Source organism: Sminthopsis crassicaudata, chromosome 1 (assembly GCF_048593235.1).
Source record: "Sminthopsis crassicaudata isolate SCR6 chromosome 1, ASM4859323v1, whole genome shotgun sequence".
NCBI lineage: Eukaryota > Metazoa > Chordata > Mammalia > Dasyuromorphia > Dasyuridae > Sminthopsis > Sminthopsis crassicaudata.
Genome location: NC_133617.1, coordinates 29,425,048 through 29,442,479, shown reverse-complemented (window position 1 = coordinate 29,442,479; position 17,432 = coordinate 29,425,048). Strand labels below are relative to the sequence as shown.

Below are 17,432 nucleotides of genomic sequence, written 5' to 3'. Positions count from 1 at the left end.
TGGAATGAACATCATACCTGCTTGGTCTTCCTTCAGTGTGTTGGAGATGGTAGAGCCAGTTAGGGCTGCCAGTGTTGCTGATGGAGAGGCTCTGTATCGTGAAAGTCTACTCAGAAGCATCTCATTAATGCTTTTGGCAGACTCACCCTCTTTCCTCATTAGTATTATGCGCTCCTGGAGAGGGCTCGCTACACACATACCATTTTCAACCTATTCAAAAGAAGATTGCCCTTAGATAATGTTTAAAATACCATTTTCAGCTCATCTCAATTTATTTATCAAAGTATTCTTTTCCATTTGGTAACTTCACTATAGTCTGGATACCCCAAAAGCAGTTATTTCTGAACATGGGATTTGAAATGTTTAAATATTGCTCTTACAAAAAATACCATGAACAATCTGGGCTTAATAGAAACTTTTAAGTACAAAAGAATCATGATTAAAAAAAATTGAGAATTTTCCTTTTATTCTCTGATACAAAGTGATTCTAGATTTCACATTTACTAAGTGAAGATCAATCAGTTCTATTGGAAAGTAATTGATAAACATTTTACATACAAGTGCCTATAACTGGTACCTTCTGATTAAAATAATTTATCCCCAGAAAGAGCAACTGAAAATCTTATAGATAAATAACACATATAAAACAGAAATAAATCTCAGAGGTAAATAAGAAGCAGCATAGGATAATATGCATGCTTGCATGGGTTGGGAAGGAAACTGGGAGGAAGAGGGAGGGAAATGATCACTTCTTAAATTTAATTATAAAAATGTTGCTGCCTCCTCCTCCTCCTCCATAGGTCCACACACAGCCACCATGAAGGGAACAGGTCTATGCAAAAAAAGGACTGTCTTCAGGTCCCAGAGCACATTCAAGGATATACAAGAATGAAGAAGGCCAGACACCCTTAGGGTCAGGAGTTACTGATTAGTCAGCATGGTTAGATAAGTGAAATCTGCCAACCAATAGGGTAGAAAGATTTCACATTTTCATAGATCTTCCTATCTAGGTGATCTAGCTAGACTTAAGCATATACAAAAATAAAAGACTGCAGAGACACCTTGGAATTAGATCAGATTTTAAGTCCTGTCTCTGAGATACACAGGCCATGTAATTGAAGGCAAAAGCATTTAACTCCCCAGAGCCCCAAGCAACTATTAAGACCAAAAATTACAGAACAGATGCAAAATGAACTGACAGAGGGAGCATCTGCAACAAAAGTCCTCTCTTAGAGATCTAGAACTATGCAGGTATACACACCCATTACACTCCAACTTCCAGGATCAACTATGAACTCTTGTGTGTAGCCCCTAAAGCCTTTCACAGCCTGATGCCTTGGATTAAGCTTCAGTCTTCTGACTTATCTCCCGCCCTCCGTGACACTGGCCTTTTTGCTACTGTTTGGCTCCTGGCTTTTTCATTGGCTGTCCTCCTGTGTAGAACTCTCTTCTTCCTTATTTCTGCCTCCTCCAGGTCTCAGCCCAGGCTCCACCTTCTGCAAGAACCCTTTCTCTATCCTTCTTAGCCTAAGTGACTCTCCTAAGATGATCCCCAATCTATCCTACATAGATCTTATCTGTACACAGATCTTTGTATGCTATCTCCCTGATTAGACCTTGCACTTCTTGAAAACAGAAACTGACTAGGTTTTTTTTTTTTTTTTTTTTTTTTTGGACACAATGTCTGACAGTGGAATGGTGATTAAAAAAATATTTGAGACATAGTTTTTGGATAATTTAATAATTTTAATTTATTTTTAAAAATATGGTTACTTGGGACAGCTAGTTGGTGGAGTGGATAGAGCACTAGCCCTGAAGTCAGGATTGCCTGAGTTCAAATCTGGCCTCAGACACTTAACATTTCCTAGCTACGTGACCCCTGAGCAAATCACTTAACCCCAATTGCCTCAGCCCCCAAAAAAGATGGTTATTTGACCATTTCTCTTAGACCAAAGTTCCCTAATAATGATTTATATGCCCTTCAAAGCATAGGCATTCCTAAGGAGTGCTAATCAATTCTGACTAATTAACACAATGGGAAGTAGGCTATATTAAAATGAGGGTCTTGGGGTATGTAACTTAGAGCACTGAAATCTTGATCAAAAAGACATCAATTTCCCGCACATTTTTTCAGACTTAGAATTTCTTTTATTCTTTTTTTATATTTTGGCCTGGGTAAATCTTTTAGTGAGATCCCACATCGCTTATTAGATGAGGAAGTAGATAAGGGGAAAAACCTTGGTCCTGATTCTATAATCAGTTATCAAATAATAAATAATTCATTCTTCATAAATACTTTCTGATCATACACATACCTACACAAATGAGCATGTATGTACACATACAAATGCCCATGCAAGGACACTCATGACACAATGGCTAATTTCCAAACTTTGGCTCATACTAGCAGCTTTAGAAAGATTTACAGAAGAGCAATCACAGCATATTTATGTTACCAAATTGCAACTGAATATTAATGGAGAATTCTTAACTATGCAAAAGGTTAAACTTACTATGAGTTCAAAAATATCCATAAAAACTGAATGTCCTTTTGGTGTTTTCTCATTTAAACTTGCAGGAGACCAAATCCAATAGAAATAAGTACCATCTGAAGAAAGATGCACAGTGCTCATGGTGCTGCCAATAGGAAAGTGGTTTGCTGGCATTGGCACAATCTGACATACCTAGAGTACAGAAGAAAAAAAAAAGGTCACAGAAGCAGAAAAACAGATTTAAACTTAATTCAAAGAAAAACTTCTTCATGAGACCCACACAAAACTAGAAGGGCAGCTTGGAAGGTAGAAGGAAAAGGCCTTCCAACAATGGCTTAGATGGCCTCTAGTTGGGTAAATGGTAGGAGGTAGTCCTTTTCAGGGAGAAGCAGAACTAGGAGCTACTAAGATTTCTTCCAACTCTGTAATTCTGTGATTCTGTGATCCTGTGACAGAATGACACTGAATTTAATGCTGTTTTTTTTCTGCCAAAGAAAGAACCTTTGGCTTAGGAAGGACAGAACAAAAATGGACATGGAGTTTAAAATCAAACATAAAGGAGAAGAAAGTAAGAAAACAACTCCTTGACCTAAATGAATTCAAGTCATGTGATCAGTTGGAACTGAATCCCCAAGTACTGGAAGAAATGGTAGATGGTGAATATTAAGCTGCTGTCAGAGACCTTTAATAAGATTTTTTAAAAACTATGGAAAATAGGAAAGACACTTCAGGTGTGGAAACAAGCAAATATTTCTCTAATTTTCAAAAAAAGGAAGAGAGAAGAGTCTATGAACTATGTAAGTAGTGAGCTAAAGTTCAATTGTTGACAAAGTTCTAGAATGTACTATTAAAGGTATGGTCTGTAACCATTTAGAAATGAAAGTACAATCAACCCAGAGGCAGGGGCTATACAGGAGCGCTGATAAGGAGCTACAAAGATGCTCTCCATAAGGGTAGCTATGGGCCTGGCCCATCCCTTCCTCTGCCAAGCCAGGCTACTCTCCAGAAATACCCTGGGGACAACCTTTATTGCAATAAGGAACATCCATACTTCTAAGCCTTCCAAGATACTTTCTATCTTTGAATTAAGAATTCTGGAAAATGAGCCCGAAAACATTCTTCCTCCAATTGACCTTCAAGAAGCTGGGCGTGTCCTAACTATTGGTGATGGTATTGCTCGTGTACATGGATTAAGAAATGTTCAAGCAGAAGAAATGGTGGAATTTTCTTCAGGCATAAAAGGGATGTCCCTCAACCTGGAACCTGACAATGTTGGTATTGTTGTATTTGGAAATGACAAACTCATTAAGGAAGGAGATATTGTGAAGAGGACAGGAGCCATTGTAGACGTTCCAGTTGGTGAGGAGTTGCTAGGCCGTGTTGTAGATGCTCTGGGCAATCCTATTGACGGAAAGGGTCCAACTAAAGTCAAAGAACGTAGAAGAGTTGGTCTGAAAGCTCCTGGAATCATTCCCAGAATTTCCGTGTGTGAACCTATGCAAACTGGCATTAAAGCTGTAGACAGTTTAGTACCAATTGGCCGCGGTCAGCGGGAGCTGATTATTGGCGATAGACAGACTGGAAAAACATCAATTGCCATTGCAACAATCATTAACCAGAAACGCTTTAATGATGGAACTGATGAAAAGAAGAAGTTATATTGTATCTATGTAGCTATTGGTCAAAAAAGATCCACTGTTGCCCAACTGGTGAAGAAACTTTCAGATGCAGGTGCCATGGACTACACCATAGTGGTTTCAGCCACTGCTTCTGATGCTGCCCCACTTCAGTACCTGGCACCTTATTCTGGCTGTTCAATGGGAGAGTATTTCCGGGACAATGGGAAACACGCTCTAATAATCTATGATGACTTATCTAAGCAGGCAGTTGCCTACCGTCAAATGTCTCTGCTGCTCCGTCGCCCACCTGGTCGGGAAGCTTACCCTGGTGACGTCTTCTATCTACACTCCCGTTTGCTAGAGAGATCGGCTAAAATGAGCAGAACTTTTGGTGGCGGCTCCTTAACTGCCTTACCAGTCATTGAAACACAAGCTGGAGATGTATCTGCTTACATTCCCACCAATGTCATCTCCATCACCGATGGACAGATCTTTCTAGAAACAGAACTGTTCTACAAAGGTATTCGCCCTGCCATTAATGTTGGTCTGTCTGTGTCTCGAGTTGGGTCTGCTGCTCAAACCAAGGCCATGAAACAGGTGGCAAGTACAATGAAGCTAGAGCTGGCTCAGTACCGTGAAGTGGCTGCTTTCGCTCAGTTTGGCACTGATCTAGACCCTGCAACTCAACAACTGCTGAATCGTGGAATACGTCTAACTGAGTTGCTAAAACAAGGTCAATATGCTCCCATGGCAATTGAAGAACAGGTGACAGTCATCTATGCTGGTGTAAGAGGATATCTTGACAAAATGGATCCCACTAACATCACCAAATTTGAACGTACTTTTTTAGCTCATGTAATTGAGAGCCACCAGGCCCTCTTGAATTGCATCAAAAGTGATGGAATGATCTCGGAAGAATCGGAGAAGAAGTTGAAAAAAATTGTCAACAGCTTCTTGGCTGAATTTAGAGGTTAAATTCCCAAAGATGTGTACAACATGCAGTTTGGTTCTGTCACTGTATCTTCTACTGATTCAGTTCTATTCAATATTGAACTTAAATTATGCACACGTGTACCCAATATACAAAAATTGATTCTTAAAAAAATCAGGGCTCATTAAGAACCAGCATTTCTTCATGAAAAACACGTAACAGCAAACTACTGTATTTTGTATATACTTACTTAGAAAATTGGTCAGGGCAGCATCATGAATAAGGTACATCTAGATTGTTAGTAAAATTTGACAAAACAGCTCATGTTTTGCTTGTGAGAGAGAGAGAGAGAGAGAGAGAGAGAGAGAGAGAGAGAGAGAGAGAGAGAGAGAGAGAGAGAGTGTGTGTTGGACTAGAAAAGAGTGTAGTGACATTGATCTAAGGCCAGAAGAACAAACAGATCTAAAGAACTATCTAAATAGGTTGATACAAATTTGCATAGAGATCTCCAAAAGTTTTGTCTTTAGATCTGTGCTGTTCAACATTCTTATCAATGATCTGAAAATACAAATGGCATGCTCATTAAGTATGCAGACCAATCCACAAGCATTTTTATAACTTGTAGTGTGTCTTCTAAAGGAAGACAATCACTTTTCTTAAGGAGTTTATTTTATTGGTGGAGTGCTAAGAAGCTAGGAGAAATAGCTAATGTGTGATATGACAGAGGCAAACTCCCAAAAGTTCATGACAACTAGAAAAATGGGGCTGCAGGTATAAGACAAAATGTAATAGGAAGTCTTCTGCTTGGATTAAGGCATGGCTCAGTAAAATTTTATGTGAAAAATATGGAAGTTTTAATGGTCTACAAGCTCATTGTGAATCAACACTGTGATAAGTGAAGGTGAAGAGTAACTGGGGTAGATGCTTACAATAGGATGGGAACTGGAGACCAGGATATGTGAAGTTCAGGTGAAAGAACTTAATGTGTTTGACTTGGAAAAAAGAACACTTAGGGAGAATAAATTAGCTGTCTTCAAGCTACATATGGAAGACAGATTAGCCTTGTCCTGGTTGGTCCCAGAGGACACAATGTGTGGAAGGTATATTCAGACAAATTTAATCTCAAATTTTAATAAGAGGATAATCTCCCAACAATTTAGAATTGTTCAAAAGCATAACAGGTTATTTTGGAAGGAAGTTGGTTTTATCACTGGGAGGTCTTCAAATTGAGGTTTAATAATCACTTGTTAAGGATATCATATTCTGGGATTGGTACAAGTTAAAAAGCTAAATCTTGTAAAGATTCTTTTCTTAGAAGGAACCTAAGAAAAACCTATCAGAAAGAGAAAAAGCAGAATCTTGAAAGCCAAGGAAAGAAATAATACTAAAAAGAAAAGGATACACAATAATGTCAAATGCTGTGAAAAGGTCAAGGAGGGTGAGGCTTGAGAAAGACCCAATGAATTTACCAATAAAGAGACTGTTGGTGGACTTAAATTATGAGAGCAGTAGAGTATAGGGAAGAGGGATCATATTGCAGCACACTGAGGTGAATAAGCAGAAACTGCAAAGACAAACTACTCTTTCTAGAAGTTCAGTAATGAAAAAGCAGAAAAGGGACAGCTAGGTGATACAATGGATAGAGCACAGGCTCTAAAGTCAGGAGGATTGAGTTCAAATCTGGCCTCAGACACTTAAGATTTACTAGATGTGACCCTGGCCAAGCCATTTAATCCCAATTGCCTAAAAAAAAAAAAAAAAGAAAAGAAAAGAAAGAAAAAAGGAGAGAAAGATCCAATAATCACATCATGGTGGTGAGGAGATCAGGGAAAGGGAAAATTTCTTTAGAAGAGGAAAGTTCCAAGTATCTCTTTAAAGGAGGAAGTGCCAGGAGAAAATGAGGGGCTAAATATGGCAGAGAGAAAGAATGATTAGATTCTCAAAGTTACAAGGTCAGAAAGTCAAGGGCTAGGTTCAGCAACATGGACAACTTTGAAAGTAAGGGGGAGAAGATGGATGAAAACAGACAAGTTGTGAAGTGTGGATGATGAGAGAGGAAATTGTGGATGGTCTCAATCCATCCAGGTGAAGTAGAAAATGAGGTCTAATGCTAAGAAGCTAGGTATTGAAGAAAAAAAAGCAAGTTAGGAAAACATGAGGAATATAATAGTTTATATTCCTAAACAAATTCACAAAATTGCTTTTAATGCATATGTGCATTCAGGAACCTCATGGCTCTATTTCACTGAAAGATTACAAAAACTAAACTGGTAGGAATTAATAAATGCTTCTTGACTGACTCCCATGTTGTCATGTCCCAAGACTGCTAAGCATTTTTTAACTTGAAGCTTTTGGAGCTCTGTTTCTAATAATTATAATAATAATGTATGGATATAATATAATGGTGAATCTCACAGAGCTATTTTAGCCCTCAGAAATCAGATGAAAATGATCTTTCCAGCAGCAGCAATGAGATAAAGCTGGTAAAATCAATAAAAGAGAATCTGACATAAATATGAGGGTCTATCAAAAAAAGAGGATGCTAACTTTTCCCTTTAAAGTGCCAATTAAGGATATAAGGAATCATTTGGGAGAAACTTCCCTCATTTCTAGAATCTAATCAAAATTTTAAAAAGGGAATAAGAATGTTCTTAAAAGCTAATCATATGATGTCAAGTCACAATGAGGAAAACTCCTTATTGAGAGACATTTTCAAGGCAAACAAATCTTCCAAAACACTTAGACTTTTATTAAATGCTTTCACAGGGCCAAGATATAAGATAAAATTTCAAGTGGTCATTGCTCTCTGAAGGTGCACTTACTTTCTGAGATGGGAAAAACATGTTTCTTCTTTGGTGGGAGAGACAACATGTAATTAGCTAGGAACACACAAAATATACAAAGGAGATAGAAGGCAATAGAGGACAAAGCATTAGCAGCTGGGAGGACTGGGAAAGGCTTCCTGAAGAAGACAGTTCTTGAACTGATTTTTTTTTCCCCTGAGGCAACTGGGATTAAGTGACTTGCCCAGGGTCACACAGCCAGTAAGTGTTAAGTCTGAGGTCAAATTTGAACTCAAGTCCTGACTTCAGGATTGGTACTCTATCCACTGTGCCACCTAGATGCCCACTTGAAATGAATCTTGAAAGAAATCAAGAAAACCAGGAAGTGGAGGTGAGGGGCATGGCCTTTCAAGCCTGTGGGAGAGCCACTGCAAAGATATAGAGAGGAGACAGGGTATTGAGGTCTGAGGAAGTATTGTTAGAGGAGAGCAAATAGAGAATTTGGTATCTGTATCTGATCTTGGGGGTAGGAGAGACTCAATGGGATGAACTGTGCATGCATGTGGATGCTGATGGGGAAGTCATGGTCAGACCTGCACTTTAGAAAAACCCACTTTGACAGTTGAGAGGAAGATAGATGAGAGAAGAGTGAGATATGAGGCAGGGAGTCCAGTCAAAAGGTTACTGTAATAATCCAGGCAAGAGCTCATAATTAGGGGATGAAGTAGAGTTGTGGCTATGGAAGCAGCAAGAGATAGATATATAAAGGAAGTGTTATGAAGGTGTGGCAAAGAGGCAGGATGACATTAAAGTTGTACATCTGAATGACTGGAGATGGTGACACCCTAAAAAAGTAAAAGGGAATTTTGCAAAGAGTAAGGGTTGGGAGGGAATAGTGAACTCTGCTTTGGAAATGTTGAATTTGTCATGCCTGTGGGAAATCAAGTTCAAAATGTGCAAGAGGCAGTTAGAGATGCATGACTGTAGGTCAGGAGAGACTAAGTTGTATATAGAGATTTGGGAATCAGCAACATAGAGATAAAGGCCCCAGGGAACTGATGAGCCATGGGAGCTGATGAGATCACCAAATAATAGAGTATAGAGCAAAGAGAGAAAAGTTGAGAACAAAACTTTTGGGAATGCCCAAAAAAGGAGAAAAAGCAACATCATGAAAACTGAGTAGCTCAAAGAAGGTGATCAATAAGGACAAGAGACAGGGAGGTAGGTCAAGAAGGATGAGGACTGAGAAAAGACCAATAGACTTGGCAATGAAAGAGATCACTGAATAACATGAAAAGGGCAGGTTTAGGATTCTTTTGATCTAATTACTGGGAATAAATTTTAAGGCTGCTATTAAAAGGGGAAAAAGCTTAGCTGTACAGAGGTATTTATAGAGATACTATCTATAATGGGAAACCATTTAACTGTCCAATGGTTAGGGACTGGCTAAACAAACTATCACATCTATGCAATGCAGTAGTATGCTATCCTTAAAAGTGACAAATATAACAATTACAGAGAAAAATAAAACATCATATGAAATAATGGGAAACGATGAAAAAAACCTAGAAAACATCTGACATGGACTAAGACTAGTACAAATATATTTAGACATATGTAACTGGGCAAAGAAATAAGAAGGTAATATAGAAAAAAACAAAAAACAAATATTATTTGTATATAAAGACAGGTTTTTACTTGAATATATGTTCAACTGGTATTCTTTATAATGACAAGTTACTTTTATAATAACTTTTTTTAAACATCCCCCAAAGCACTATTATTGTATTTTATTTTACCTGAAGAGTATTCTGGTCAATGACCTGGAAAAGGGAATGAGGTTTATTATCAAAAGAAACAGGTCGATGAAGAAGATTGCCATTGCCGAAAGCAACCCATCCTGGTTCAAGTTCCTCATTACGGCAATACACAAAACCTCTGCAAGAGAACAGTACATGAGTGTTAATAAGTTATTGTTATTTTAAAAAAATATCAAATACAACCATTATTTCTGACTTACTAATAATGATGATTCTTTTTTTAAAAACTTTTTTTCAATTTTTTTTGAAAAGCAATACAACTAGTAAAAATTAAGCATCTCAAGCTAGATTTGAATAATGATTCTTAAAGTTCACAGAAATTCTGAGTAATAATAATAATTAGAAATAAATAATATATATATTTTTGCCCAACACATATAGCAAACAAAAATGCTGCACAATTGATAAGAAGTGAAAAAATATCTTTTAAAGAAATCTAAAGAAATTGGTAATAGAATCTCAGTTTTTATTCCATTGCAGGGATTAAAATTTATAGGCACTCTTACTAGAGAAACACTACTTGTTTAATTTCCAAGCTAAACATATGTAAATATTTAACCATAAAGTTTTTTTTCCTAGAACAAAGAAGTTACTGACAGTTTCAGAAATACTAAACCAGTGGTTCTCAAACTTTTTAAATAGGGGGCCAGTTCACTGTCCTTCAGACTGCTGGAGGGCCGGGCTATAATAAAAACAAAAACTATGAACCTCAGCCCAGTGCTGGAAGTGTGCTTGCTAACACGAGTTTAGGTCAAACGTCATTTCCGGTATTTTGCCATAACCTGGCAGGCCGCATAAACGTCCTCAGCGGGCAACATCTGGCCTGCAGGCCGTAGTTTGAGGACCCCTGTACTAAACCTTGGAAACTTCTGGCTAGGGTTATAAGATTCTGTGACTTCCACACTAGGTCAAAGATCAAAATCTATCTTAAACAAACAAGCAAACAAACAAAACACTCAAGACAAGGGAAAGATTAAAAGAAAAATGGGAGTGAGAGGGATTACCTGTTTCTCAATTTAGAAGGGCAATTTTGTTATTTTAATCTAAAGAAAGTTTCTTCAAGCTGACTACTCAAGATTCATTTTCATGGAGATTTATCACAAAAGGATATATTACAACAAAAACATTTAACAAATTTGATGCAGCTTACCGTAAAGTACCATGTAATCCAGATCCCAATTTGCTCACTCCTCTACCAACAGAGTTAGTAGTATATAGGTAAAGACCATCTGCTGTAAGGCAGCGGCCCAAATCAGCATCTGAAATAAATATATGTGTGTATGTGTATAGGTAACATAATTATGTACATATCTTCATATGCATGGTTTTTTTTTTTTTTTAATTTAAGATTCTTAACAGATTAAAAAAATTTAACTTGGGGGCTTCCAAAGACAAAGTCACTACATGTGAAACATGAGGCTCTGTAGACAAAACTGATACTGATCAGCCTGGAAAGACAGGACATTTGAAAGGGCAAGGTGAATCTGAGAAGGTTCACCATGCCAGCTATCTTCATGCATTTGAGGATATATTGTGTAGAAAGTGAATTAAACTGGCTCTCTCTGGTTTAAAGGAAGAGATGCAGAAGAAACAAACAACAAATTTAGTCTCAATGTGCAGAAAACTCCCTAACAATCAGCATGGCCCAAAGGTTATAAGGGAAGCTCCAAGGGATGTCTTCCTCATCTAACTTAAGCAGAGATTGTATGGCCTGTTCTTGAGATGGGGTAGACAGAATTCCTGTTCAAGGTCCAAATCCTGCCACTATTTATTTTTGTGTAGTCCATGTTATAAAAAATGGTTTTCTGTTATTGTTTAACCATTTTTAGTTTCATAAAACCTCATTTAAAATTTTTAAAATATTCTTCGCTCCATACAAAAACAGGTGAACAGGATTTGACTCACAAGGCAGTTTGCCAGCTCCTGAACTTGATGGCCTCTGGGCTCCCTTCTAACCTGCAGATGAAGCATTCTCTGGTCCCTTCAATGCTATTGCTTGTCAAATGACCTTTTTTACATCTGATATTCTGGTATGTCCCTAATTATTTACCCGGTGTCTCCCCCATTTGAATATAAACTTCTTTAGGGCGAGAACTTGATTTTGTATCCAAGACTTTGCACAGTTTTAAGTCTGTCATGTAGTAAATTTTTAATAAATGTTTGGTGACTTACTGATGGCATTTCAGAGTGGCTATCCAAGGAAGGAGATCCATAAGCCAAAAAGCAAACAAAGAAAATGTGGCTAGTGGCAGGAAGATGAGGCATAGGGAACCCTAGCCATGGAAAGCAAGTGCATTGTATACATGCAGTTTTAACATCACCCCTTCTCCTGACTTTTGGAATTTATAGGAGTGGAAATTTATAGGAGCCTAGTCTTAAACTAAGAACTGTGAGATTTCAGAGATCCTGAGAAAGACTCCCAGCTGCCACATAATCAGCACCAATCCATCCTGTCCTACTGACAGATTTCTAAAATTTTTTTTCACAGAGGAAAAGTCTTTAGAATCAAAGATTTTAGAACTGCAATGCACTTGTAAAATCACCCAATTCAAACCCCTCATCTTACAGAGAGAGAATCCAAGGCCTAAGCAGGGGAATGAACAGCTGAAGTATGATTCAAATTCAGGTCTGAGTCCATTACACATCCCATTACCTTTCACTTCAAAACTAGAGGAAAAACTTCAAAGAGGGAACAAGTCATCCATTACATTGTTTCCTTTATTAGTTTTGACTGAGGAAAAAGGAAAAAAAGCTCTTGGAAAACTGAATCTAAGGAGGATAAGAAGAAGCAGAGAAAAGAGAGGCTAGAACTCAAAGAAGAATGTGATTTGGAACCTGTTTCACACAGCATAGATAGCCATCTGTCCTCTCCTTAAATATCTTCAATGAAGAGAGCTTACTATAACATGAGGCAGTTCATTCCATCATTGGACAACTCTGATATCACAAGGATTCTTAAAACCTAGTACTGGTCCAAAAATCTGCTTAATTTGCACCACTGAATCCTCTTTTAATATCTAATACTACTTATCTAATGCTCCCTTTTGTCTTTTATCTAGATTAAAAATGAAACCCTAGTTTGTCATTCATTGTTCCTCTTAAAATATGGCACCTAAACCCCCAAATACTTCATATGTGATCTGACCAGAGCCCTAAAATTGTGAAACTTTTTGTTCAGCCTAATCATACAAACAGTGCATCTAAAACTTGTGGTGAGCAAGTTTTGTTTTTTTTTTTTTTTTTCCTCACACAACATTTGGGCAAATGCATCCCACCTAAGTTAATTAAGTGAGCTTTTCTTTGTTTAATGTCATCTTGCCAGCTTGGGCCCAATAATCAGCCCACATTTAAAGCAACTGACAGTTCAGGTATATTACACTAGTTATCTCCTTTCTAGCTTCGTTTGCATCCCTAATGTCTCCATTCATGGCTTTCATAAAGAACTAGAACAGGATCAGAGATGGAGTCTTATGGCACTCCACTGGAGACCAAGCCAACCATCGGCCATTCTCCGGACCAACAGTACAGATCTCCCCAATGCAATATCATTCAGTCTTTTTCTTTATTATGTTGTCCTCTAGGGCACAGAATTTTTTTGGAAAAAGAAATAAAAATGTCATGCAAAGATGTAACCAGTTTAGAAGCTTTGTGATGATGCAATTTAATTCCAATTAATAATCTCACTAATGGGATCTCCTGATATAGAAAATACCTCCACTGATGGAGGCCAAAGGCAACTTATCAGTGACTTCCAGCTCTAGATACCTGGCTGAAGCACAAAAAGGGCAAGGGATCTGCCTATGCTTACTCAGCCAGCATGTAACAGCAGCATCAACAACTCAGAACTTCTGATTCTGAAGGTCTGACTTCCCTGCACTACAGGATGGTAACAGTCTAGTTATCTTTAGGGTAATTGATTTCATATGAATATAGAGAAGACTCTCCCATAGTGCCAGAAAGAGCAATGAGCTTGGACTGAGAAGAAACCTGGGCTCTAACTCTAGGACTCACATTTTGGGGATTAAGAAATGAGCAAGTCACAATCTCTATGAGGCGTTTTCTTCATCTGTAAAATGATGATAATAATATCTACACTATACAGGTTGGGTGGAAAGTATTTTGTAAACCTTACAAAATATGAGCCATTACTATTTTTAATAATGATTTTTAGATATTAAGTATAATAATTCTATACTCCCATAGCATCCCATCACCCCGCACTTTTGTGGTCTACAGAATCACAGAAGGGCTGAAAGGCTCTCTAATCCAATTCAAATCTGAACCCAATCCCCTCGACAACATCCTGCTAAGGGTTTCTCCAGCATGTGTTTGAGACCTGCAGGAAAGGGAGCCCACTACTTCTCAAGATAGCCCATCCCATTTTGGAATGGTTCTTACTGTTCCTTTTTTCAAGTCTAAATTCTGCCCATCCAAAGTAATCATTTACTCAAGGACTACTTAATAGTTATAGGCCTTGTTACCAAAGGAACAAAGAAGAGTCCAAAAAGGCAGAAAGAGTTTCTTCCATCCTGAAGATTCCTGAGTAACCTAGATTTGGACCAACTGAAGTAACTGGGAAAGAGGCTCATGATTTTCCTCCTAGCACAGAAGAAACTTTCTTTTTCAAATCTTCATGAGATAATTTCACTCCATCAAGAAAATGATAGGGGCATCTTTCAGCTCAAAGGATCAATAATTCTGCCTGGATTGGCAAAGCACAATAAGTCACTTGGTAAATGCATTCCAATTCAGCATGCACAATAATTTCCCTTCTTCTTTCCCCTTTTACTGGCTGCCTTTAGGCCTCAGGTACCTTTCATCATTCACAAAAGAAAAAAGAAAAGAAAACAAGACTTGATGATCTCTTCTCATGTCTAGCATTTATTGTGCTAAGTATCTGAGACCAGATACAAATATCCATGAGTATTTTTTTAAGGAACACAAAAGTTTTTCAGATATGCCTTGTGACAGTAAAACTAACTGTGTTTTGTTCTCATACATTATCACATAAAACTATGGCAACCTTAGGAAATTTTGAATATTCTGAATAGACATGTCACATATAAATCATTCTCAACTTCCCTGATGCTGATTAACTGCCCCAAATCCAAAGTACCTTTACTTTCAGCACTGGAACCAGTATTACCATCTGGTGCTGGTAACATATCTTCATATCCCCAAGAAACCATGTGCTTGCCCCCTAGCAAACAGGATGGTGATCCTGGGCCTCCTTCCAAAAGTAACAACCTATAAAAGGGGGAAGACATTAGAGTTCTTTAGTCCAGTAAGACAAAAATCTGCTATCTGAAAAAAAACAACTCAAGTCATTTGAATAGAAGATTAAACAGTCTCCAATTTACCCCAAAGTAGTACAGAAAAATTTTCAAATAAAGTAGAATTTGTGATGGAATTTTGACATTTTAAGAATTTGATATTTCTTCAACATATACTAGACAGTTTTTATCCTTTTTTGCCTATCACTGAAAGTGGCAAAATCTCACTTTTAAAGACATCTTAAACTTATAGACCATTTTCTATTAGAGGCTCACCTGTATAGTACATCAGCTACAGGCAGAGACCCCAGATCTGTCTGTTTCTGTAATAGATGAACTGTATGTACAAAAGTTTTCAATGATCCCCTGGAAAAAAACAATAGAAATACATCAAAATAGAAGGTAAGATGACTTGAGTTCTGTAGCCGCCTGAAAGCTGAGACGATTTCAGTTGTTTTCTCATGTGCTATTACCTTCCCTCTTAGCTGAGTGACTAAGTCACTTCAACTCTCTGATTAACAATTTATCCCTTTGTAAATGGATAAAGTTGAATGCATTGGTTTCCAAGGTTTATTCCAAATTTATGGGCTTACAACACTATGAGAATCTGATGACTTAGGCCTTCACTGTAGCAAGATAACCTTCTCTACCCCATACTTTGCCACAATTGTTCCAAATTTTTTTTCTCCTCAAACCACCCAAATTATGTCCTCCATCACTTCATACTTTACTGAAAAAATTGAGGCCAACTGACAAGGGCTCCTGTTTCTATCATCTTCCTCATGTCACAAGCCCATGAAATAATTTCCCACTGCTTCCTTACAAACGTCTCTAAAGAAGAGGTGTCCCTTGTCCTTTACCAAAACTAAGATCTCTATATAATCTTTGAATCAATTCTCACTCACTCTCTCCAATAGTTTGTGCCCCTAGAAAACAGAATGATGATCCCAGACGTCCATTCAAAAGTAGCATTTCTATTTTCCTTTTACTTTATTCTTCGCCTTTTGCAATTTGGCTTCCAACCTCATTATTCAACAATAAACTTCTTTCTCCCAAAATTCCAATATCTTGATCAATACATCTAATGGCCTTTTCTCAAATCTCATCCTTCTTGACCTCTCTACTATTTCTGACAACCATACTTATAATGATCCTCTTCTAAAGTTTCATGACATGGTTTTCTCCTGATTTCCTGATTTGTCTAACTGATTCTTCTGATTTCTGATTTGTCTGATTGATTCTTCTGACTAGTTTCCTTCGCTAATTAATCGTTATTATAGGTATCTGCTTTGGCTCTGTCCAGGGCCTCTCTTGCTTTTTCCCCTATATTCTCTCATTTGTTTATTTCATCAGCTCCTAAGGATTCCATTGCCAGATCTGTGCAGATGACTCTCAGCTCTCTAGATAAGTCCTAGTCTCTCCCTGAACTTTAGTCACTAACTGCCTTATTCAACATTTCAAATAGAATGTCTTGAAGAAATTTCAAACTTAACTCAAAACAAAATTCATTATTATTTCCCCCTAAATCCAATCCGTTTCTAAATTTGCTGATTATCATTGTTAAAAACCTCAACCTCCCTTCCAAGCCCTCAGGCTCTCAGCTCTCTCTCACTCCACAAATCATCATTGCCCAGTCATGTTTCTGTCTTTAGAATCTTTCCATTCATAATGCCATAATGTCTCATATCACCTCTAATTGTAATTACTATTTGGTGACCTCAAGCCTCTCCCCACTGTAATCATGCTCTACAAAATTGACTGACCATGTCAGTCCCTCCTACTCCAGTGACCCCATTGCCTCTAAGATCAAGTATAAATTCTTCTGTTTGCCATTTAAAACTTCAAAAACTGGGCCCCTCTGACCTTTCCAATCTTCTTACACATTATTCCTCTCGGCACACTCTGTGATCCAGCCAATATTGGCCTACTTACTGCTCCCTAGATAGGATGGTCCCATCGCTGAGCCTTTGCTCCAGCGGTCTCCCAGGACTGAACTGAACATTTCTCTCACTCCAACCTCTTGGAATTCCTCAACAGTTCAAGCACTATGAATTTCTTTACTGCCTTAGTTACTGGCACATTCTCTATCCAAACAATCTTTTATTCTCTTTATATAAGTTTTCAATTTCAACATGTTGAGTTTACAACATCTGCCAGACATCCAGTTCAAGACGTTCAATAGACGATTGGAGATTTGAGACTGGAGGACAGGAGAGAGTAAGACTGGGCAAACAGAATCTAGAAACATGTGTGTAGAGATGTGTAAACAAATCACTAAACAAAACAGAATAAAAGCAGAGGGGAAAGCTCTGAAGAGCATGAATAGTTAGGGCACTACTTTAAATGTCATATATAAGGATCAAGCAAATAAGAGCATTCAAATAACTTCTCTACTGCTAATTTATTCTTACACATGAATATAAAAATTAGAGGAGAACTAAAAAATGCTTGACCACCTTCCAGGCAGACATATATTAGCAGATGGCCAATCAATTGATATAAAATATTATTCAT

The 17,432-nt window shown here is 37.7% G+C and overlaps 1 protein-coding gene and 1 pseudogene across 8 annotated transcripts in view; one reads left to right on the top strand and one right to left on the bottom strand.

Moving 5' to 3' along the window:
- The window catches only part of HECTD4 (HECT domain E3 ubiquitin protein ligase 4), a 178,424-nt gene that overhangs the window by 105,248 nt on the left and 55,744 nt on the right, over nt 1–17,432 (bottom strand). For all 8 annotated transcript variants that reach the window (XM_074297295.1, XM_074297296.1, XM_074297293.1 and 5 more), the window contains 6 exons: nt 15,195–15,284; nt 14,762–14,892; nt 10,796–10,904; nt 9,625–9,763; nt 2,514–2,684; nt 18–210 (listed from right to left, as the gene is read on the bottom strand). In XM_074297295.1, coding sequence (XP_074153396.1) covers nt 18–210; nt 2,514–2,684; nt 9,625–9,763; nt 10,796–10,904; nt 14,762–14,892; nt 15,195–15,284 — 833 coding nt within the window. The remainder of the gene's footprint in view (nt 1–17; nt 211–2,513; nt 2,685–9,624; nt 9,764–10,795; nt 10,905–14,761; nt 14,893–15,194; nt 15,285–17,432) is intronic.
- On the top strand, nt 3,324–5,130 carry LOC141559402 (ATP synthase F(1) complex subunit alpha, mitochondrial pseudogene; annotated as a pseudogene).